A 23,455-nucleotide genomic window follows, 5' to 3' on the forward strand; every position below is an offset into this window, starting at 1 on the left:
GGCAACCACCACTACTATTTAATTTCAGAACCTTTTCACTACTCTAAAAAGAAAACCATTAGCAGTCATTCTCTATTTTCCCCTTCCCCGAGACCCTGGCAACCATTAATCTTTCTATCTCAATGGATTTATTTATTTATTTATTTATTTATTTATTTATTTATTTAAGATTTAACTTGTGTAGCCAGCTAGGAACACTTTTTTTTCTTTTTAATATATTTTATTGATTTTTTACAGAGAGGAAGAGAGAGGGATAGAGAGTTAGAAACATCGGTGAGAGAGAGAATCATCCATTAGCTGCCTCTTGCACACCCCACACTGGGGATGTGCCCACAACCAAGGTACATGCCCTTGACCAGAATCGAACCCAGGACCTTTGAGTCCACAGGCAGACACTCTATCCACTGAGCCAAATCGGTTAGGGCATGTTATTGTTCTCTTTATTTTGATTGTCTTCTTTGATTTAACCATCTGGGTGTGAAGAGGTTCTTCTGAAGCTCTATGAGAACAAGGACTCCTCCATCTGTCTGCATCACCACTGTATCCCAGAACTCAGTGCAGTGCCTAGCACTTATTACATATTCATATTTTGTTCAATACACTAAAAAGTGTTGAATGAATAGGTAAATCAGAAGCTAGCTAGATGGTTACAGTACCTGAGAGAGAGAGAGAGAGAGAGAGAGAGAGAGAGAGAAAGAGAAAGAGAGAGATGGATTTGTGAGAGAGACACATTGATTGGTTGCCTCCCACAAGCACCCCAACCGAGGCCAGGATTAAATCTGCAAACCAGGTAAGTGCCTTTGGCCCAGAATTGAACCTGTAACCCTTATTGATTGTAGGAATGTCGGAAAAACAACATGTTTCAATACCCAATAAATTATCTTTAAGTGTTTAAATAAGAAATTTGTGCACACCTAAGATCCTAATGGATGATTTAAAGAAAAACAAGGAAGCTTTTAACTACCCAATAGAAAGCTGTCAGGGGATCTGGTATTCTTTTTTCTGCGGAGTACTGAACCACCCCTTTTCTGCTACCATAATCTTTCTTCAGGGACGAAATTGGGTTAAATCTAAGCTTTTTTATTTTTCTTCAGATCACTCATTAGGATCTTAAGTATGTACAAATTTATCATTTAGGCACTTAAAGATAATTTCTTGGGTATTAGAACATTTTGTGGTTTTTTTGTGTTTGTGTTTGTCTTTTTTTTTTTTTTTTTTAACATTCATTTCTCCTACGAAACTCTGTTTTGTTTTTTAAATCCTCATCTGAGGATAGGTTGTTGTTGTTTTTTTAATTGAGAGAGAGAGAGAGAGAGAGAGATTGATTGATTGGTTGTCTCTATTATGCATTCAGGCTGGGGATCAAAGAACCCAAAACCTGGGTATGTGCCTTGACTGAGAATCAAACCTGAGACCCTTCAGTGCACTGATGATGCTCCAACCAACTGAGTAACACCAGCCAGGGCTCTCCTACAGCACAGCTGACCTCCTTCTGCAGGGCTTTTTGCTCACTGCCAAGCATTCCATGCTTGAAAAGAGTCTTCCTCTTGTTTCTTTTCAAACTGGTCACACCGGATAATTAATACCTATGACAGGCCAGTGTTTCTTTTTTGTTTGTTTGTTTTCTTTTAATATCTCTCTACACCCAATAAACATCCAAACCTGGAGAGAATTTGTAAAAGAGGTTATTTTAACCAAACTGATGACAATTACCAGGAAGCAAGATCTCCAATGCTCTGAAGTGAAAGTTTTTTTTTTTATTTTTATATTTTATTGATTTTTTTACAGAGAGGAAGGGAGAGAGATGAGAGAGAAACATCGACCAGCTGCCTCTTGCACACCCCCTACCGAGGATGTGCCTGCAACCACCATACATGCCCCTGACCGGAATCGAACTTGGGACCTTTCAGTCCGCAGACCGATGCTCTATCACTGAGCCAAACCGGTTTCGGCTGAAGTGAAAGTTTTGCCGTTCCTTTTACACATTTGGAATTAAGGGGGAAACATAAGGAAGATTACATGAAGGTGGGAGAAAGCAGTATACAGGATAGTTAAGATTATGTGCTCCCTTGGGGGTGGTTATACCTTCCTTCAAGGGGTCTAAAAAAGAGGCATTTCAAAGGCATGTTAACCTAGACACACAGAAACAATGGACAGGACTTGCTTAAGGGAAAGAAGTTCTCTACCTGGGATGTGCCTACTCATCATGACCTGTCCAGTTAGGAATTTATGGTCAGATCACCCTGTGAGGTGACTCTGGTTAGATAAATCACAGCATCCCTTTCCTGTCTCCTGGATTTGGAAGTCATTTAGACCAGGTGGTGCTAATTGAAAGCACTCGGTACTTGAAAAAATAGTGAGTGAATGAATGAATGAGAAAATGTGACAGGGACACATTGCAACACCCAGACTTGGTCAACAAATACCTTGTGAACATCCATTGTGTCCCAGGCCCTGTGGTTGCGTGCCAAGATTAACAGGCACACAAAACAAGAGACTCCTTGGACTAGGGAGTTTCCAAAATCCCTAGTTCCAGCTGCCTTGTTCCGTTTCCAAGTCTGTTATCTTTTCACCTTTCATCACACAATCCATGACTTTCAGGATCACGTTTGAGCTAAGGTATCTCCTCGTTTGCTGAAGCCCCAAATAAGTTCTCATCTCCTGTCAGTCAGCAAAATACGGACAGTGCCCCAGTGCACCGTTTGTCTCCAAACAGCTACCCTCTCTCCCCTCCCCCACAACCCCTTACCCCCTCAACCCCCAAACGTTAAGCTTCCTGATCTCAGGGGTCCTTGGATGGGGAACCTTCTGAAAGAACGGACAGAGCTGCGTCCAGCAGAGGGTGCTGTGGGGGCAGAGCTGAGCCGGGAGGGGAGCTTGACCAGTGACCCTGAGCGCCAGGTAGGCGTCCTGAGTAATCTGGAGTCTTCCTCGTGCTCCCTCCCCCATCCCTTCCCCCCCCCCCCCGCCCCCAGGGAACAGGGCCGCCCCTCCCCCACAGGTGGTCCCCCCTCGTCCCCGAATAATTAGCGGTTTTCGGGGACTTAGAGAGCGCTTTCTTAGAAAAGACGCCTCGCTCCGGTTTCCGACGCCCCCCCAGGCCCCTCAGGCCCCAGGCCCACCCCCGAGGCTGGGTGGCCGGGCGGGGGCCTCCGGGGCTTCCGCGCCCGGCGCCGCAGGGGCCGCGAAGGGGTTAAGCCGGCGGGGGGGGGGGGGGGGGGGCGGGGGGAGGGACGGGGAGGGGGCGCGGGCCGCGCCTGCGCTCTGCCGCCCTCCATTGTCTCCACGGCGGCGAGGAGCGCCGGCGAGCGCAGCCCGGGACCGGCGGCGGCGAGGCGGGCGGCGCGGGTGGCGGCGGCGGCGGGGCCGGCAGCGGCTGGAGCGACGACAGCGCGACGCGACGCGACCGACCGACCGACCGCGGCTTCCCGAGCTCCGCTGGGCCGCCAGCGCCGCAGCCCGGCCCGAGGCCTGGGGGGTCCGCGGCGGCGCCCTGAAGCGGCGACGGGGGGGACACGCAGCCGGCGCCCCCAGCCCGCCCTCCTCCGCGCCCTCCGGCCCGGCCGGCGGCCTCCTCCCCGCGGCTCCCGCGGCGGCGTTCGGGGCCCCGGGCGGCCTGTGGCGCGCCGAGCCCGCGCCGGGCTGCGCCTCCTTGGACCTTGAGGGGGGAACATGCGCTGGGCTCGGATCATCTTCAATTCTTAGTTTGGGATCTCCGCCCGCCTGCCTCTCCCGCCCCACGGGCTTTCTTTTTTTTCCTTTTTTTCTTTTTTCTTCCCCCCCCCTCCCGATCTCCTTTTTGACTTCCCTTCCCCTTTTATGCTCGCCCAGCCCTCTCCCCGCTGCTGAGGAGTGAGTGGGGGAGGGCCTCGGCCTCCAGGTTCCTCCCGCCCCATCGAGGGACCCCCCCTCCCCCGGCGAGCCATGGGGGGCAAGCAGAGCACGGCGGCCCGCTCCCGGGGGCCCTTCCCGGGGGTCTCCACCGACGACAGCGCCGTGCCGCCGCCGGGAGGGGCGCCCCACTTCGGGCACTACCGGGCGGGCGGCGGCGGCGGGGCCATGGGGCTGCGCAGCCGCTCCGTCAGCTCGGTGGCGGGCATGGGCATGGACCCCGGCACGGCCGGAGGGGTGCCCTTTGGCCTCTACACGCCCGCCTCCCGCGGCGGCACCGGCGGGGACTCGGAGCTCCGGGCGCCGGGCGGCAGCGGCGGCGGCGGCGGCGGAGGGTCCGCGTCCGAATCCACCTATGCCCAGGGCAACGGTTACCAGGAGACCGGCGGCGGCGGCGGCGGTCACCATAGAGACGGGATGCTGTACCTGGGCTCCCGAGCCTCGCTGGCGGATGCTCTACCTCTGCACATCGCACCCCGGTGGTTCAGCTCGCACAGCGGTGAGTCTGCGGGCGGACGGGCGGGGCGGAGGAGGCCTCGGAGGGTGGGGAGTGCCCAGAAGGGCGCCCCAAACCTTGGCGGTGCGCGCGAACGTTTGGACGTTAAGAGTGGTGCATGGCCAGAGTCTTGTCTGCTGGTCCCCTTGGTTTCCGAAGCCAAGGGACAGATTGGATGCGAAGCCCTTTATAGAAAAGGTTTTCTGCTGTGGAGCCGGGCATTTTTATGTAGGACTGGAGGCGTTGACCCACTTGTGGATGGAGGGGCAGAGGGAAGGTTTGAAACCTGTCTCGGGAGATCCCTCTTCATGGCACCCCCGTCCTCAGAGAAGGGGTCTGACCTGACTTAACAGCGAGAGTCAGCCCCGGTGCTTTCTTCCTGTCACTGCAGCATGGAGCCTGCCTCACCCTTTCTTACCAGACAGACAGATCCAATTTGACCAAGTGGTGGTGTCTCCCAGACAAAGAGTGTGAGAAGAGATAACCCTGGAGCCAAGTGGTGGTTTGTGGATTAGGGCTTTCACGGTCTAGCTGGGAGAGAGGGATGTTGAATTTTGCCACCCCGCTGGAAGTGTGTTTGAATCGTTTAAGATGGAGCAGCTAGCAGGCTGTTGGTGGAGACACAGGTGTGGCTTGCTGAATGGAGGCCCAGCCAGGGAGCCTCCCTCCCAGGCTTTGCAGGACGAGGGCTCTGGTCCCTGTGCTGCATGCAGTAGGCTTGGCTCAGTGACTCTCCCACATCCCTCCCCGTCATCTTTTCTTCCCCTCCATGGTTAAGTGCCTGGTCTTCCAGATGATCTGCATCTAATTGTAACAGAGAGGTGAGATTTTTATTGCCAGGCTGTGGGTGCATGACAGGGGAAGATTCAGAGAATGTGGATGAATTCACGATGTGAACTTCTGGCAACAGGCCAGTGAAAAGCTGGAGGAGGATTTCCCAGGCTGTTAGTAGCAGGAGCATCTGGAGGAAAACAGGTCTGTTTGCCAGGCTAGGCTTCTAGAAAACTAATCAAAAGAGGTGTGCGACCGCTATTTACTATTGGCCTTTATTTTTTGAAAGAGTCTGGATTTCTTTCTTTTTTTTTTTCTTCTATCTATATACTTTAATTTGTGAAATGATTTCATTTGATGGGGAGGAATAGTGACTGATTGATGACAGTAACACTTGAAAGCAGCTTTTGAATTGCTAGGATGGTATCTTATTACCTGAATAGGTTTCTCTGACTTGCATCAAACTCTGCCCTGAATGAGATGCCAGGCAAGACTGACTGCCTTTGGCACTATTAGACATTGGATCAGCTTTAAAAATTTTGAAATTAATAATCTGTCTTATAAAATCTGGTCCAGAAAGAGTCGTTTGTGTTTATGAGATGATGTGGTTAAGTCTTTTAAAGGACTGTCATTAGCATCTGATTTTAAATGGAAAAGCACTGTAAGAAGTTACCTACTCTAAAATCACAGAATTTTGTGTATTATAAAACAAATATAATCTTATAGAGGCTTGTCTGGGGAAGGAGTTCCCTGTTTCCTAAAATTTCTTGTCTGTCTTTTTCTAGAAACTCCTTTTTCCTCATTCCACCACCAGGTTTCATGCTGGAGTTGTGAGCTTATAATTAGATTCCAAAATTTCAGATTCTTCAGCTGTGAAATCTTAGTTTTCTTTTCATCCGATTGTGGTCAGGGTAGGAAGAGCCACTGAGCCATGGGAATTATTATCAAAGCATGTGTTGGGGGCTGCTATTAACACTTTGGATAATAACTTTATTTATAGGACCATCCTATCCTTTTGGAAGACATTGAGCATACCTGGCCCTGCGCCCTAATTGCCCTCAGAATTTCCAAATGATCTCTGTAGGGGAATAGGGGGTGCCACCTGGATGGAGAACCACTGCTTTAAGTATTCTTTCTTTTATTCACATAAGGTAATTAGTTTTTCCTGTGCAGTTTATCTGAGATGAACCTTTGTATTTCCATGCTTCCGCAGTGGTGGTTCTGTCTCCCTTTTTGGAGCAGGCCCAGGACCTTCCTTCCAGGACATCCCACTTCCTCTTTTGTTCATTCAAAAGAGAAACTCATTTCTATTTAGGAGCCTTTGAGTAAGGTCCGAGCAGTTTTTGCTCTTGTGTCATAAAAGCACAAGGGTAAAGATTTTGGTGCACAGTTGACTAGAAGCCTGGAAGTTGATGCTCTTGCTTGTGTTTTGTTTTTTAAATAGTTTATTGGGTATTTTTAAGAGAGAGAAACATCAAAGTTGACTGCCTCCTGCACACCCCCTACCAGGACTGAGCCTCATACCCTGGGCATATGCCCTGATTGGGAATAGAACCAGCAACTTTTTTGGTGCCCATCCAACTGAGCCACACAGGCCATGGCGTGTTGCTTGTGTTTTCAGGTTGCTTTGGAACTCTTCTTGGGCACAGAATATAGATGTCAGTGAAGTAAGTGGTGGAGCTGGAATTGGAATGCAGGTCCTGCCAGAGTTGGACCTGGCTCTTAACCATTACACTCTACTGCCTTTCATCCGAAAGCATAATGAAGCTGACAGGGTCCTGGAAATTGCACTGGCCTGTGAGTGAGATGACTGTGCTCATTTCTTGATAGAGCTACTAATTAACTGTGTACTTGTGGCCTTGGGCAAGTGAGTCATTTAGCCTCAGAATCCCCATTTCTTCACCTGTAAGATGGGGACACTATCCTGTTAGCTTGTTGGGTCTATGAGATAGTGTTTAGAAAAGCCAAATATGCCCTAACCGGTTTGGCTCGGTGAATAGAGTGGTGGCCTGTGGACTGAAGGGTCCCAGGTTCAATTCCGGTCAAGGGCATGCACCTTGGTTGCGGGCACATCCCCAGTGAGGAGTATGCAGGAGGCAGCTGATCGATGTTTCCCTCTCATCGATGTTTCCAACTCTCTATCCCTCTCCCTTCCTCTCTGTAAAAAAAATAAATGAAATATATTTAAATAAAGAAAAGCCAAATAGCATACAAAGAGAAAGTGGTGTTTCTTTAAGGGCACCTCTGTAGTTCTCGGCCTTCTTTCATCTCAGAACTTGTTGGGTATTGAGATTTGGCCATGAGTGGACTGCTTTCCCCAAAATGTTCTCTCTACTGCAATCTGACCCGAATTGATGGATGGTTCATAATGAGTGCTATTGAGAAGAACTGCTTTATCGGATCAGAGTTAGAGAGTCCATTCCTTTCCACATTAAAATGTAGTTTTTGCTGTAAGGTGTTTAACTGTTAATAGTATCTCAGAATGTGGATTTCTAGATGTGGGGGAGAAACACAGAGGACCCACCCTGTTGGAAGGAAGGTTGCCTGTTTCCTGGGCCTTTCTATAAAATGGCTGGTCATTGAGGCTTTCGCTCCAACTTGTTAGTCACATATATGTACATACATGTACATTCAGAAAAATCTAAGCTGTTCTCTATTGTCACCAAGCCATCAACTGGGACTCACAGAAGGTGACTTTTTGTAAGTCTTTAATCATGCTAGCAGGATATCTCATTCTATTTTGCCGCCACTCCAGGGTTCTCAAGTTACTTACTTTTCTCCATTCTTAAATAATTAGGGAGAGTTGCCAACTCTATTGGAGTGGACCAGAAAGCCTTTCTGTGCCTCACCATAGGTGTGCTGGAGGTAATGGTCCTTCACATGGTTTCTGGAGAAAGGAAAGCATTCTGTGGTCTCCAAAGAGCATGATGGGTCCCCTGCCCTGTAGAAGTTCTATTAAAAAAATAATATATATATATGTGTGTGTGTGTGTATATATATATGTGTGTATATATATATATATATATATATATATATACATATAACACACACACACACACACACACATATATATTATTGATATCAGAGAGGGAGAGATAGAAACATCAATGATGAGAGAATCATTGATAGGCTGCCTACTGTACGCCCCCCCACTGGGGATCAAGCCCACAACCCTGGCATGTGCCCTTGATCCGAATTGAACCTGGGACCCTTCAGTCCGCAGGCCAATGCTCTATCCACTGAGCCAAACTAGGGGTGAAGTTCTATTTTTAAAGAAGACTTTTTCTTTTTCTTTTTTTTTAAATGAAGCCTTTTTTAAAGCAGAGTTTTGAGTACTCTATTAACCATAAGGGTTTCTTTTATTTTTTCTTTGACCTTTTCATTAAAAAAATTTATTTTTAGAGAGAGGAAGGGAGACAGAGAGAAAAGAGAGAAAGATAAATGTGAGAGAGAAACATCGATGGGCTGCCTCCACATGTGTTCAACTGAGCCACACTGGCCAGAGCATAAGGGCTTATTTTTAAATTTTTTTTATTTTTTTATGGAATTTAAGTTTATTGTTGTTAGTACATGTTTTTTTTTTTATTATTAAGTTATTATCTGTGTACATATCTTACCATTGCCCCTCCCTACCATACATGTCCTCCCTCCCTAGAGTTTTGTGTCCATTGGTTTGTACTTATATGCATGCATACAAGTCCTTCGGTTGATCTAGGGCTTATTTTTTATAAAATAAAACAAGTTTTCCCGAGGAGATGATAATTTCTTGTAGGTCACAGTTAACTCTTACTCATTGGGGTTTGAAAGGTCTTGCAAAAAACAGAGATTTTTCACTCTTAAAATGTTTGCTTTATGGGATGTGTACATTTTGCTATTAAACAAAGACACACCCCAAATTTGTCATTACAAGGACTCTGAACCAGGCTACTTTTAACCAAAGAAATGCTACTCTTGTACCTTCTGGGGAAAGGAAAATGCTTTGTACTTTACTAATGTGATATTCAACCCAAGGTATTGGGCATTAACATTTTGGAAAACCCAGTTCTAAAACTAAACTTCCTTGGTGACAGTTTCAAAATGGAAAAAAAAAAAAAAAAGCAAAACACACTTCATAGGGAAGTGGTGGTGACTTAAATAGGTCCTATTCCTACAAAGCCTTAAGTAGGGGTGTTTTAATGACAATGGGTTGCTGAATCTTGAAGTCAACTCAAAACCTAAATCTTAATCCCAGTTGTTAGAATGATGGATGAGTGTAAATTTCCATCTGTTTCTTTCTCAAGGTTTTTCATGGTCTAGTCTGAATCAAATGGTTCCTAGTGATTACTGTGGCTATATAGACTTGAATATGAGAAGGGACTTCATAGATCCAGCAGTTTTTTGTGTTTTTTTTTTTAATCCTTCACCTGAGGATATGTTTTTATTTATTTTAGAGAGAGAAAAAACATTGATGTGAGAACCATCTATGTCAGCCTAGGTGCCCTGACTCCAAATTGAACCCACAATCTTTGGTGAAAGGGAGCCATCCAGCCAGGGTGGTCTAGCAGTGTTTATTGTTGAAGTTTATGTTCATAACAGCACACAGGTTTATTATTTTAAAAAATATATATATTATTGATTTTTTTACAGAGAGGAAGGGAGAGAGATTGCTAGAAACATCGATGAGAGAGAAACATCGATCAGCTGCCTCCTGCACACCCTTCACTGGGGATGTGCCCACAACCAGAGTACGTGCCCTTGACTGGAATCGAACCTGGGACCCTTCAGTCCGCAGGCTGATGCTCTATCCACTGAGCCAAACCGGTTTCGGCACACAGGTTTATTCTTGAATCCATTGTTTCAGTTCCTGATATTGATAAAGGGTGAGTTGTGGGTGTAAATGAATAACCTGAAGACCAACTCTCAAGTATGAAGCAAATAAAGAACCAAGTTTAATATTAAAGCAGCAACTGGGGTAGTTTCTAGACTGATGAGACTGTTTACCTCCAGATCTCCCCAGAGTTGTTAGATTTGAGAGTACCACTTTCCTCTCTTGGGATTAAAGAGGAAGGAGGAATTCACTGGAACCCTCTAAAAATCAAGTTAGAGGAGAGATGGTAAGAATGTCTAATGCACTCTTAGGTTTATAATAAGGAGGCAGATACAAATGAGCTCTTTTATGTACGTGGTTCAAGGGTTTTCAAACTTGACTCCGCCCAGTATTTTCTAGGGGGCTTGTTAACAATGCTGATGGCTGGACCCCACTCCCAGAATTCAGTAGAGCTAAACGAGAGACCCAACAATCTGAATTTGCAAGTTATCCTGAATATGTAGGGCCATTTATAGCTGAGCCTCAACTCCACGATGGATATACAATTCAGAAAAAGAACTCTTAAATTTTTGGGTGGATTCATTAGCATTATTTTTAATATTACTAAACCAGGCAGATCTTTTCTAAGCAGGATGCATACAAATCTTTTCATTTGCATTGTTCATTATTTGATGGTTTTCTTTTACATGGAGCTAAGCAGTTTTCTCTTACCGATAGGCCTAAGCCAATCTGCCTTGGTCCTGAGAATTGAAGTTGATCCAAACAGAAGTTAATTGTGGCAATGTCCCCTTTTCTTCTGTGCTTGTCTTCCCCCTGATTTTTCTTTCAAGGCACAGCTGCTGCCTTTAGCTGCATGTGCTACAGAGGAGCTTACTGAGTTATATATCCCTAACCAGCTAGACAAGTCAAGATCTTAGGGTGAATCCAGATTTTAAGTGGACAGAATACCTTTTCCTTTTCTCTTACCTGACCCAAAAGTGTGAGACGTGTGTGTGTGTGTGTGTGTGTGTGTGTAGATCTGTTGAGCTAATAAACATTTATTTATTCAACAAGCATTTATTGAGTGCCTCCAGTATTTAGGACCTGTGATAGGTGCTGGGAATATGTATTTATTAGAAGGATGATTAACATTACTTTGTTCTTTCTGTTAACGTAAGAAATCCAAACCTGTAGAGAATTTTTATTTATTTATTTATTTTATTTATTTATTTTTTCCTTTTTTAAAAAAAATATATTTTATTGATTTTTTTTGCCCCCCCTTCTTCCCTCCCATACATACCCTCCCTCTGTAGAGAATTTTTAGAAAATGTCTTTGATCCTACAGAAGACACACCTGGAAGCAACATCTCAACCGGCTGAGATAAATGCTTCCAAGAAATAATATTTTGCAGCTTCTATGCATTTGGAATTGAGGGAACTTTAAGGAAGATTACCTGAAAGTGGGAGAAAGCAAGGTGGGGATCAGATTACATGATAGTTTAAGATTCTCTGATCCCTGGAGGGTGGCTTTTGAAGCAAGGGTCTGAAGAGAGACATTTCAAAGGTATGTTAACCTAGATGCACAGGAACAATGGACTGGCCTTGCTTAACAAAGATAAGCTTTTGCTAAAGAGGTTATACGCCTGGAGCCAGACTACTCATCCAGACCTGCCCAGTTAGGATCCTCCTGTGGGGTGACTTTCCCTAGAATCCCTATCAGGTCCACTAAGAGTTTTTGCTTTCTCACTCTTTAAGAAAGAGTTGGAATATTGCAACCTGGGGAAGATTTTACCTTCTTTATCAATGCCTTGGTTGAATAAACAAACAAATGTAGGGATTTGTCCCTGAGGCTGTTACATGGATATTTTCTCTTTACTCCTCACTCACACTACTCATTCTTTCCTAAACCCTAGTTCTGAGCTGGAACAGGTGATCTTTTCTTTGTGGTTCCAGTCAAGTGTCTACTAAGAATTCCTCATATGTGTGGTCCTCTTATCTTAATGAGAAAATCAAAAGAAAAACTTTTTTAAACTCTTCATGTGTATCTTTGACTTCAGGATCTTTTTTTTTTTTTTTTTTTTTATCCCTAGAGCCACTTTCCTTTCTGATTATTCAACGCTGCTTTCTAAAAGCATGATCCACCACTTTTGTAATTCGTCTCTGTAAAATTTATCCCAGGTCACACACACCCATAAAGAAACATAAGGAACAGTTTTCTTTGATCTAATCTAAGTGTATGTCTCTGAGCTCCACAACATTGCCATTTTTATGTCATTTTAAGTAATTTTTAAAGCCTTATTTATGATAGCCAACACTAATAAGTGAAATGTCATTTCTCCTGGAATAATGATTAAATATTTGTTATGGTTGAATAGTTAAAAACTAAAGAATGTAAAAGAATGGTCCATACTGAGGGACTTTTTGCAGACTTTGGGTATGGGTGACACTTTAATTTCTGAAGGATAATTTTTGGAGAAACCTCACCTTACATTTATGAATATGTAGTCATCTTGATCTTAAGGAATTAAACTTGTCATAACATGGCTCCAAGTTAAATAAGTCATGCCTCCCCTCTGTACTACATACAGTACAGTATCTTTTAATGTCAAAGTTGATTTGTTAGCAGGCGAGAGAAACTTAGATATGGAGTCACCCAGATGATTTGGGACAGATATAGGAGAATTCAAGACCCTAGATCCCAGCCACCTTGGTCATTTTGTCCATATTTCTCAGCTCTTTGCTTTTCCATCTCAAATCATATTCCTCACTCTCTCTTTTTTTTTTTTTCTTTGCCCTGCTGAAAAGATGTTTTTCCGTAGGCAGAGCTGTTAAGATTCTTTCATCCTGAGGCCTGCTCAAGTACTCTGGGAACCTTAAGAAGATTTGAGCGAGTCCCACTAAACCAATGAAGTACATGGTCTACCATAAGTACAAATTAGCTTTCTGTAATATTGTTCTGTTCTACTTAGATCATTTATGCTTTTAATGCCCTCTAAGGTATTATAAATACCACCTAAGTTAGCTTTTCAAAGACACTTTTTACAAAAAATCCTCACCCACGGACATGCTTAGAGAAGAGGAAAGGGGAGAGAGAAAGAGAGAAATATCAATTGGTTGCCTCCTGCATGAGCTTCAGTAGGGACTAGAACCTGCCTTCCAGGTATGTGCCCTGGCCGGGAATCGAACGTAATCTTTTGGTGCACAGGACAATGCTCAACCAACTGAGCCGCTCCAGCTGGATCAAAGAAACTTGTTTGTAATACTGCCCACTCTTTTTTTTTTTTTTTTTTTTTAATATATTTTATTGATTTTGTACAGAGAGGAAGGGAGAGAGATAGTTAGAAACATCGATGAGAGAGTCATCGATCAGCTACCTCTTACACACCCCCTACTGGGGATATGCCCGCAACCAAGGTACATGCCCTTGACCGGAATCGAACCTGGGACCCTTCAGTCCCCTATCCATTGAGCCAAACCGGTTTCAGCATAACACTGCCCACTCTTGCAATGAGCATCACCAAATACCCCTGTGTACCGCATGTTGTTACATTTCTTCAGTCCCGGTCAGATATGGCTGAACCAGTCCGACCATTAGAGGAGTTAACCCTTGAGATCTGTGGGAAGTCCTAAGACCTGTGCTGCGGGCTGGCTGCACCCTAGTGCCTTGCATCTTAATTTCGAACAAGCCCAGTCATGTTAGCTGTATTTAATTGATCCATTTCCTACCTCCTCTCTCAGCTCAGAGGCAAGTGCAACATAAAAGCATAGTGAATCTAAGTATCTCCAGTATTTTGAGGTAGAGGGATTTCCTTTGAAGCAGCAGGCCTTTAAGAAATAGTATTATGAGCTGTTCTGTGTTTGGTGTGGCTTTGGAAAACCTTTGGATTCTTCTACTGAAATTCTGTTTGGTGGAAAAAAAATCTTTTTAATGAAACAGTGTGAGTCACAAAGCAGGCACTCCTTCTCATAATAGCATTTCTCACCAGGGGAATTTTTGGTAGCTGTTGGGGGAGGGATTTGAGTGGGTTGTGGATGATAAATCCCTTAGTGGAACAGAACCAGAGTTCTGCCATGATCAGAACTCTGGTGCTTTCCTTCTGACTGTGAGCCCTGAATTCAAAGCACAGGATAGCCGAATAGAATGTGGAGGCCTGTGCTCAGTCCATCGCCACCATAGCATGACCAATGAGACTGTGGAGTCTCAGCATTCCCACTCGGTTCATTAAAACACCACTGTAGTATACAATCGGATCATGAGACCGAGGCCTTGGGTCAGAAGGCCTGAGGTCATTTGCAGGAAAAGCATCATGTTTCTGGGTTAAGGGATGGCTGTGGACCTAATGATGAGAATTTAAGAGTCATGAGTGTGAAATTTTTTCCACATTGTGAAATAGTGGTCTGGCTCTTGGTACTTTACAAGGAGAGGATTCATTCAAGGTCATCTGTGCTCTTAAGATTTTAGGTCTAGTAAACACTTAGAATGACACCCAAAGTGAACATCACTCCGTTTCTTTGTAGGATGGTGAAAAGGAAAGGCTAGAGATATTAAGAATTCAGAACAAGCCAGGAGTGTGATATCAACAAACAAAATGCCTATCAGCCCAAACCTAAATTTTGATTGATGCCAGCTTCAGTGATTTACAGTTCTTCCAAACTCATGTCTGAACCACGGTCTGTGTAAGCTATCGACAGGAAAGTCTGAACGATGATTACAACTGGGTTAAGATTTGCTTTTCTTCTGAAAGTCATAGCTGTCTCCATTCCGGGTTTTCCTGGCTTTGTTCTTTTCTTCAAAGCCTCTTACCAGTTCCGAGCCTCCGGAGTTCAATAAAAGGGAACAGGAAGTTGGTGTTTGATGCCTAAGAGCCAGCAATAACTAATGAGAGAAAAGGACATAAGCACAAAACTGGGAGGCGGGTTCTGGGCCTTGAGATAGGAGGTCTGTAGAATTATACTGACAGCCTTCAAAGATGACTTTAACCAACTCTTTTGAACAAGGAAAAAACAATTGGAACCTCTGTTCTGAGAGGATTAATTTTCTTAGATTATAGTAGAGGCTCCACATTTTTAACTGGTAGTATAATTAATTACAAAGTATCTTGCCTAAGGAGTTCAGACATTTACAGAAAAAGTGATTGTCACTTTTATAAGAAAGCAGGAATGCCTGCCCTGCCTTTTCCATGAGGGGCCTCAGGGAACATCCTGTCATGGGATCCAGGCTGGAGCCTGACCCTTCCTTTTCCTGTCCGTTCACTCTTACGAGCTGAACTCAAACGTTTCATTGCTGTCGTGGCAAATCGGGAAAGTCACAGGGATTTGTGCTGTTTCAAATCTGACTTCATTTTTACATTTCAGGAGATCAAATAGTGCTATAACTGAATAGAAGCTCTGGTCTCTTGGAATCTTTTATAAAAGTGAGCCATTTAAGGCATTCAAAAGAGAGAATGTACTTTATTAATAAATAAGACATTACAGATGTAATTATATGTGCTCTTCCCAATTCCTGTTTTTTTCACCTCCCCTCCCCAAAGGTAACCACTGCCCAGACTTTTCTGTTTATCATCCTATATATGTTCACATTTTTACTGCATATTACTATCACAAACTTTATTAATTTAATTTATATAAACTTTATTGTAATGTCTCTATCCTTTCATATCCATGTGTAGGTTCCTCAAAAGGGATTTGAGATCTATAAATCCATTGTAGTACTTATTGTTCTGCCACATTAATTTTCACTGCTATACTCTATTATATGAATATACTACAAATATTACCACTTATAGATCCATTATCCTGTCAATGAATATTAAAGTTATTTTCAATTGCTTTGAGAATGTTTTTCTATTTCCTCATATACTTGAATGAGAGTATTTCTAGGGTGCATCCTTAGTCAGGAAATAGAAATACATAAGGTATATATAGCTTCAACGTTATATATATATATATATATATATATATATATATATATATATATATATATAAATAATTGATTTTTTTACAGAAAGGAAGGGAGAGGGATAGAGAGCTAGAAACATCGATGAGAGAGAAACATCGACCAGCTGCCTCCTGCACATCCCCTACTGGGCCTCCTGCACACTCCCCACTGGGGATGTGCCCGCAACCAAGGCACATGCCCTTGACCGGAATTGAACCTGGGACCCTTGAGTCCGCAGGCCGACGCTCTATCCACTGGGCCAAACTGGTTAGGGTTTTGGTTTTTTTTGTTTTGTTTTTTAACAAAGAGGAAGGGAGAGGGAGAGAGAGTTAGAAACATTGATGAGAGAGAAACATGGATCAGCTTCCTCTTGAACATCCCCTAATGGGGATGCTCCCACAACCAAGGTACATGCCCTTGACCAGAATTGAACCTGGGACCTTTCAGTCTGCAGGCTGATGCTCTATCCACTGAGCCAAACCAGTTTCGGCTATAGCTTCAACTCTTAATTAAATATTGCCCAGTAGATCTCCAATGTGTTGGTACCAATTTACACTCTCCAAGAAGCATATTTTCACTTGTTTCATGTCCTTGACAAGATTTGATATTGTCATAGTTTAATTTTTGTCAAGCTCTGATGGGTGTGAAATGGTATATCAGCCCTAGCTGGCTTGACTCAGTGGATAGAGCATTGGCCTGCAGACTAAAGGGTCCCAGGTTTGATTCTGGACAAGGGCATATGCCCAGGTTGCCAGCTTGATCCCCAGTAGGTTGTGTGCAGGAAGCAGCCAATCAATATTCCCATCATTGATGTTTCTATCTCTCCCTTTCCTCTCTTTTTCTCTCTCATACGAATTAAAATACATTAAAAAAAGAAATAGTGTATCATTGTGATAGTATTTGTATATTTGTTGATATGTATTTACATAAATTAATATTGTATACTTAATCATGTTTCCTCTTCTATGAAATGCTTGTTCATGTCTTTTACCCATGTTTATATTGGATGGTTCATTCTTCTCTTACTAGTTGTGTTTTGTTTTGAGATAATAAATTTTTAAAAATTGATTTTGGAGAGAGAGAGAGAGAGACATTGATTTGTTGTTCTTATTTATTATTTTATTTTTATTTTAAAATATATTTTATTGATTTTTTACAGAGAGAAAGGGAGAGGGATAGAGAGTTAGAAACATCGATGAGAGAGAAACATCAATCAGCTGCCTCCTACACACTCCCCATTGGGTATGTGCCTGCAACCAAGGTACATGCCCTTGATCGGAATAGAACCCAGGACCCTTTATTCCGTGGGCTGACACTATCCACTGAGCCAAACCTGGCAGGGCTGTTCTCCTTATTTATGCATTCATTGGGTGCTTATATGTGGCCTGACCAGAAATGGAACCCGCAAAATTGGTGTATGGGGATGACCCTCTTACCAACTGAGCTACCTGGCCAGGGCAGGATAATAATTCTTTGTCATCTATAATGCAGATGTGTGTCTCCTAGTTTGTGGATTATCTCTTTACTCTCTTTGTAACTTCTTGTAGTTGACAATTTTAATATAATGGAATATTTCAGTATCTTCTCTTATGTATTGTGTATTTTGTGTCTTACAGGAGATTTTATTTTCTTGAGGTTTTAAACATACAATTTTATACATCATTCTGAACGTTTTTAAATTTTGCCTTTCAGCCGAAGCCGGTTTGGCTCAGTGGTAGAGCATCTGCGGACTGAAAGGTCCCAGGTTCGATTCCGGCCAAGGGCATGTACATTGGTTGTGGGCACATCCCCGGTGGGGGGTGTGCAAGAGGCAGCTGGTTGATGTTTCTCTCTCATCGACATTTCTAGCTCTCTATCTCTCTCCCTTCCTCTCTGTAAAAAATCAATAAAAATATATTTTAAAAAATTTTGCCTTTCATATTTAATTTCTTAATTCGTATGGAATTAAGTTGTTTGGTAAGGATATATTTTTCTTTTCCATATGAATAACCGGCTCTCCCAGCAACAAGTGAGGAATAGTAAGGTCTTTCTACTGATTTGCCAAGCCATCTCTATCATATGTCAAGTTTCCTTCCAGGCATGGATTTGTTCCTGGGCTTTTTGTTCTGTCGCTTTGGTCAATTTGTCTATCCATGGGCTAATGATTTCTTAAGTACTGTAGTTTTGTCTTGCCGGGTGGAAGGGCAAATCCTTTCATCTTGTTATTTATTCTTTTTCAAAGCTGTTATCTGAATGAAGCTCTTTCTAGGGAACAAATACAGAATCTGGATAGAATTAACAAAATGAAGTACAAACTGAGGGGAACTGCTCTGTTTACAGCTGGTATTCTTAATGACAGGACATCTGGCAAACTGACCCTAATGGGCAGTTTCAAAATTTCCCCCCATTATATTGCACAAACAATAACATTTCCCTATGTCTTTGTATTGCAAACAGCAGAATAAACAATTTTGTATGTTACAGGCAACAACAATAAAAACAACAAAAACTTGGTTAGCTATTTTGGGCACATTTTGCTTCCAGTTAAATTTTAGAAACAGCTTTGTCAATTTCTCTGCAGAAAAACTCGTTAGGATATTTTATTGGAATCACATTGAATTTATCAATTGCCAACTCTAAAATTGAATCTACTCATGAACCTGATTTAAGTGGACTTACAGAGGTAAAAGAATAGATCTTTAAAATGTTTTTAAAAACTTCCAAGTAATTTCAGATTCACAGAAAAGTTGTGAAATTTGTATGAATAAATTAAATATTTCATCTTTGTTATCCAGAATCTTTAAATATTATTAGAAAAACATATAGAGTTGAAAGTCCATTAAGTTCTTAACTCTGCAAAGCAGCTTAAGGTCTTAAGTAAGACTTGAAACTTCTAAAGTCTGAGAATCTACATTGACCTGCTCCTGGGAATGGGAAAACCACCTGATCTTAAAATTGACATGGTGGCTGAAGAAGTAATTGGCTTAATACTGAGATCTGCTTTCATCAGCATTGTCCTGTATCCTTAGGTGGACTTCAGTAGATCTAGTCCCAACCCCAGCTCCCCATGTTTGTGCTCTGATCCCTTCTGTGGAAAGAAGGGCTTCTTGCCCTTCAGCTGAGGGTCTTCTGAAGAGTTCATGGCATGAGAATGGAGGCTTGGCTTGGCTGAGCCAGAGGTGCCTTCATGGGAGGGATGGCACCTCACTCTTACGAGAGGCAGTGTGAGGTTATGGTTAAGGTTGCAGGCTCAGAGCCAGACTATTAGATTTGAATCCCAGTGTTGCTGATTTTTAGTTTTGGAACCTTAGGCAAATGACTTAATCTTGTGCCTTAATTTCTTTAGCTCTAAAGTGAGGATAATTATATATACCATATGGGATTACTGTAGGAATTAAATGACTTTATTGGCATATTCACATCACTCAAAACAGTGCCTCACAGATAGTAAGTCATCAGTAAATGTAGCCCCTTTTATTATTTAATGTCTTTGGAGAAAGCTTCATCATTTTTTTTTTTAAGATCTTAAAACCCTTTTGTTAGATTTATCACTTGGTACCTTATATAGTTTTTTTTTTTTTTGGTTATTACTGTAAAGAGTAGCAATTATTGGAGTTTTCTTGAGCATATTTGTTGAACTCTTATAGGTCTAATAGTTTTCATTTAATTTATCTACAGAGAAAATCCAAGAGAATTATGTCTGCATATAATGGCTTTTCTTTCTTTTTTAATGTTTTCCTTCCTTCCTTCCTTCCTTCCTTCCTTCCTTCCTTCCTTCCTTCCTTCCTTCCTTCTTTCTTTCCTTCCTTCCTTCTAATGTTTCTCTCTCTCTTTTTTTTTTTAAATATATTTTATTGATTTTTTACAGAGAGGAAGGGAGAGGGATAGAGAGCTAGAAATGTCGATGAGAGAGAAACATCAACCAGCTGTCTCTTGCATACCACCCCACTGGGGATGTGCCCACAACCAATGTACATGTCCTTGACTGGAATAGAACCTGGGACCTTTCAGTCCTCAGACTGACGCTCTATCCACTGAGCCAAACCGGTTTCGGCATGTTTCTCTTTATTTATGGATTGATGGCTACTTCCTTTAGTAAAATATCTATTTGAGTCTATAATTCCCTCCTGTTAAAGGGAATGCTTCTTGCATTGGAAGTGTTGTGTGTATTTTGGTAGGTAATTTTTTATTCTCTTTTATTGTTTACTTGCTAAATTAAGTATCACAAATGGCTATTTTATCAAAATTGTCCCTTGCATTATTCAGATGATCTTTCTACTTTAATTTGTTAATGAAGTGAATTATACTAATAGACTTTGTATTGTTAAATTGTCCTTATATTGATGAAACAAACCTTGTTTGAATATATATTATGAGATTTCACTCATAATTTTATTTTCATGTTGACTTCTGTTATTATTATGACTAGAGGCCCAGTGCATGAAATTCATAAACTCGGTGGGGGCGGTCCCTCAACCTAGGCTGTGCCCTCTTGTGTGTTGGAGTGGTGGTCAATTTGCATATTACCCTTTTATTAGATTGGACTAGAGGCCCAGTGCATGAAATTTATGCATAGGATGCGGGTCCCCTCAGCCCGTCTGCACTCTCTCCAATCCGGGATCCCCAGGATCAGGTCTAAACCAGCAGTTGGACATCCCCCTCACAATCCTGGACTGCTGGCACCTAATCATTTACCTGCCTGCCTGCCTGGTCACCCCTAACTCCCCCCCCACCACCACCCCCCACTGGCCTGATTGCCCCTCACTGCCTCTGTGTGCTGGCCTAAGTACCCCTAACTGCCCCCCCCCCCCCTACTGGCCTGGTCATTCCTAACTGCCCCCGCTGCCAACCAGGTCGCCCCAAACTGCCCCCCCCCCCCACTGGCCTGGTCACCCCCAACTGCCCCCTCTCCCCTGCTGGCCTGGCCACCCCACGCAGCCTGCTGTTGAGTCATTTGGTTGTCCCGCACTAACCCCCATGCTGGCCTGGATGTTGGCAGCCATGTTGTGAGGGTGTGACTTAATTTGCATATCACCTCTTTATTTTAAAATTTTTATTTTATTTTTACAGAGAGGAAGGGAGAGGGATAGAGAGTTAGAAACACCGATGAGAGAGTAACATTGATCAGCTGCCTCCTACACATCCCCTACTGGGGATGTGCCCACTACCAAGGTACATGCTCTTGACTGGAATCAAACCTGGTACCCTTCAGGCCGAGGGCGATGCTCTGTCCACTGAGCCAAATTGGTAAGGGCTACCTCTTTATTATACAAAAGAATTTTCAAAGGATCAGCTTTTGATTTGGTCAATTGCCTCCCCACCCTTGCTATTCCATTGCTCTCTATTTTATCTTTCCTTCTACTTTCCTTGGGTTTGCTTCGTATATCTCTAACTTCTTGAGATGCATCCTGTGTTTGTATGTTTTATTGATTTGAGAGAGAAACACCAATTTGTCCCACTTATTCATGTATTCATTGGCTGATTTTTGTATATGCTCTCACCTGGGGATTGAACCCACAACTTGGCATATCAGCAAAATGTTCCAACCAACTGAGCTACCTGGCCAGCACTGAGACTATCTTTTAATTGGTGAGTTTAATCGATTTTAAAATATGGTGGTTATAATTATATCTTATTTTAACATCTATAATAATAAAAGCATTACATGCTAATTAGACCAGATGTCTTTCCAGATGTCCTTCTGGAAGACCTTCTAGACGAAGCTGGGGCTGCGAGGGAAACCGAGGCCTGGGTGCCAGAGGGAACCCGGTGCCGGCAGCCAGGGGAAGGAAGGCCCACTCTTGCACAAATTTCGTGTATCAGGGCTCTAGACATATATAATATATTATGTAATATGTTGTTTTGTGCTATTTTACCACGTGTTTTATTTGCATTTTTCACCTTTTTTGACCTATATTAGATAGCTTGGGTTTTCTTTATCCCACATCTTCATCCTTATCTCCCTTAACTCCTCACCATCTGGTAGCTTTCAGTTCTTTTAGAGCCTACTCTTAAATTTTTGGCCCATATATTTGAATAAAATCTAGATTTAAGTCAGCTACACTTCCCAAATAATATAATTCACAGTTTGTCTTACTCATATTTGAGGTTCAGTATTATAATTCCACTTTGTTTTTATATTCTAGAATTAGTTGTGTGTGTGTTGTTGTTTTTTTATTTGATACAGTCTGCTTGTTTGGATTTACCCACCTGCTTACTAAATTCTTTGCCTATTATTTCTTCTTTCATCATGTTTAATCCTTCTGAGTTAAATTTCTTTCTTCCAGAAGTAAGCCATTTTTTTTAGTTAATTTTTTTACTTGTCTAAAAGTTTTTTAAAAGTTTCCATAACCATTGAATGATAACTTACTGAGATATAGTAATCTTGACTGGCAGGCATTTTCTCTCTCAGCAATTGGATGATGTTATTCTGCTCCATTGTCTTCTGCTTTCTAACTTTGCATTTTAGAAGTCTGCTTCTCAATTCTTAGAGTTAAGTGTTGTTGTTTTTTCTCTTAGCTGTGTTTTTATCTTCTCTTCATTCGTGTTGTGCAAATTTACTGTCATGTTCAGGGTTTGAATTACTTTTATTTAGCCTGCTTGCTGTTTGTCCTTGAGCCTGAGATTCCATGTCTTCCAAAGCATCTGAGAAATTCTCAGCCACTCATCTCTTCAAATATTGCCTTTATTCTCTCCCATCTTTCCTTTTGGAAGTCCTTGAAGTCATACCTTCTTATTCTATCCTTCATGTTTCTTAAACTCTTTGGTATTTTTCAGTTTTTTTTAATCTCTGTAAGCTACATGTTGGATAATTTATTATCTCTATCTTTTAGTACACAAATTCTTCACCTGCTTTTTAACCATCCATTGAATTTATAATTTCATTGAACTGCATTTTAAATTCCTAGGAATATTTTGGTGGTTGCTTACTTATTGCCTTCAATTGTGTAAAAACAAACAAATCACCTTGTTTCCATGGCTCTGGTTTTCCTCTTTGGGAAAGTGAGTGGGGTTGGCTCGTTGCTTCTTTTTCCTCCTGTTCAAAAATTCCATGAAGCTGTATCACTGGCATTATACTGTTGAGCAAACAAACACTGTGAACAGGGAGGCAGGAAGCTGGAAGCCCATCATCATTTTGTTCTCTGCTCCCAGAGGAAGAGCAGCTCCTGAGTCATGTAGGTAAACCTTTCAGCACTGTACCTCTCGGGAGCTCACAGCTGTGGCAAGGATCTGTTTCTATGGCAACAGAGGGCTTAACGCTTCCTCTGATTCAGGATATGCAGAGGGAAGTTACCGATAAAGTTTTATCAGGAGGCTGGATTTATTTTCTTGTAGACAGCACTGTCTAACAGTAGCCACTAGACACATGTGAATATTTAAATTACAATGAAAATTTAGTTAAGTCACACTAGCCACATTTCAAGTGCTTAATAGCCCGAAGTTGCTGGTGATTACTGTAATTGGACAGCTCACATACAGAATATTTCTGTCATAGCAGAAAGTTTTATTGAACAGCGCTGTTCTGAATTTTCCCACAGTAATCTTAACAGTACATAGAGAATTTATAAACGTGTATTTCCAGAAAATGGATAAA

At 42.5% G+C, this 23,455-nt stretch overlaps 1 protein-coding gene across 3 annotated transcripts in view; it reads left to right on the plus strand.

Moving 5' to 3' along the window:
* The first annotated feature begins 3,688 nt into the window (after positions 1-3,688).
* ZNRF1 (zinc and ring finger 1) overlaps positions 3,689-23,455 on the plus strand; it is a 93,688-nt gene continuing 73,921 nt past the window's right edge. For all 3 annotated transcript variants that reach the window (XM_084906776.1, XM_084906775.1, XM_084906777.1), the window contains exon 1: positions 3,689-4,390. In XM_084906776.1, the coding sequence (XP_084762902.1) occupies positions 3,925-4,390 (466 nt within the window). In that variant the 5' untranslated portion in view covers positions 3,689-3,924. The remainder of the gene's footprint in view (positions 4,391-23,455) is intronic.

Source organism: Pipistrellus hanaki (assembly GCF_964339955.1).
Source record: "Pipistrellus hanaki genome assembly, chromosome: 15".
Taxonomy (NCBI): Eukaryota; Metazoa; Chordata; class Mammalia; order Chiroptera; family Vespertilionidae; genus Pipistrellus; species Pipistrellus hanaki.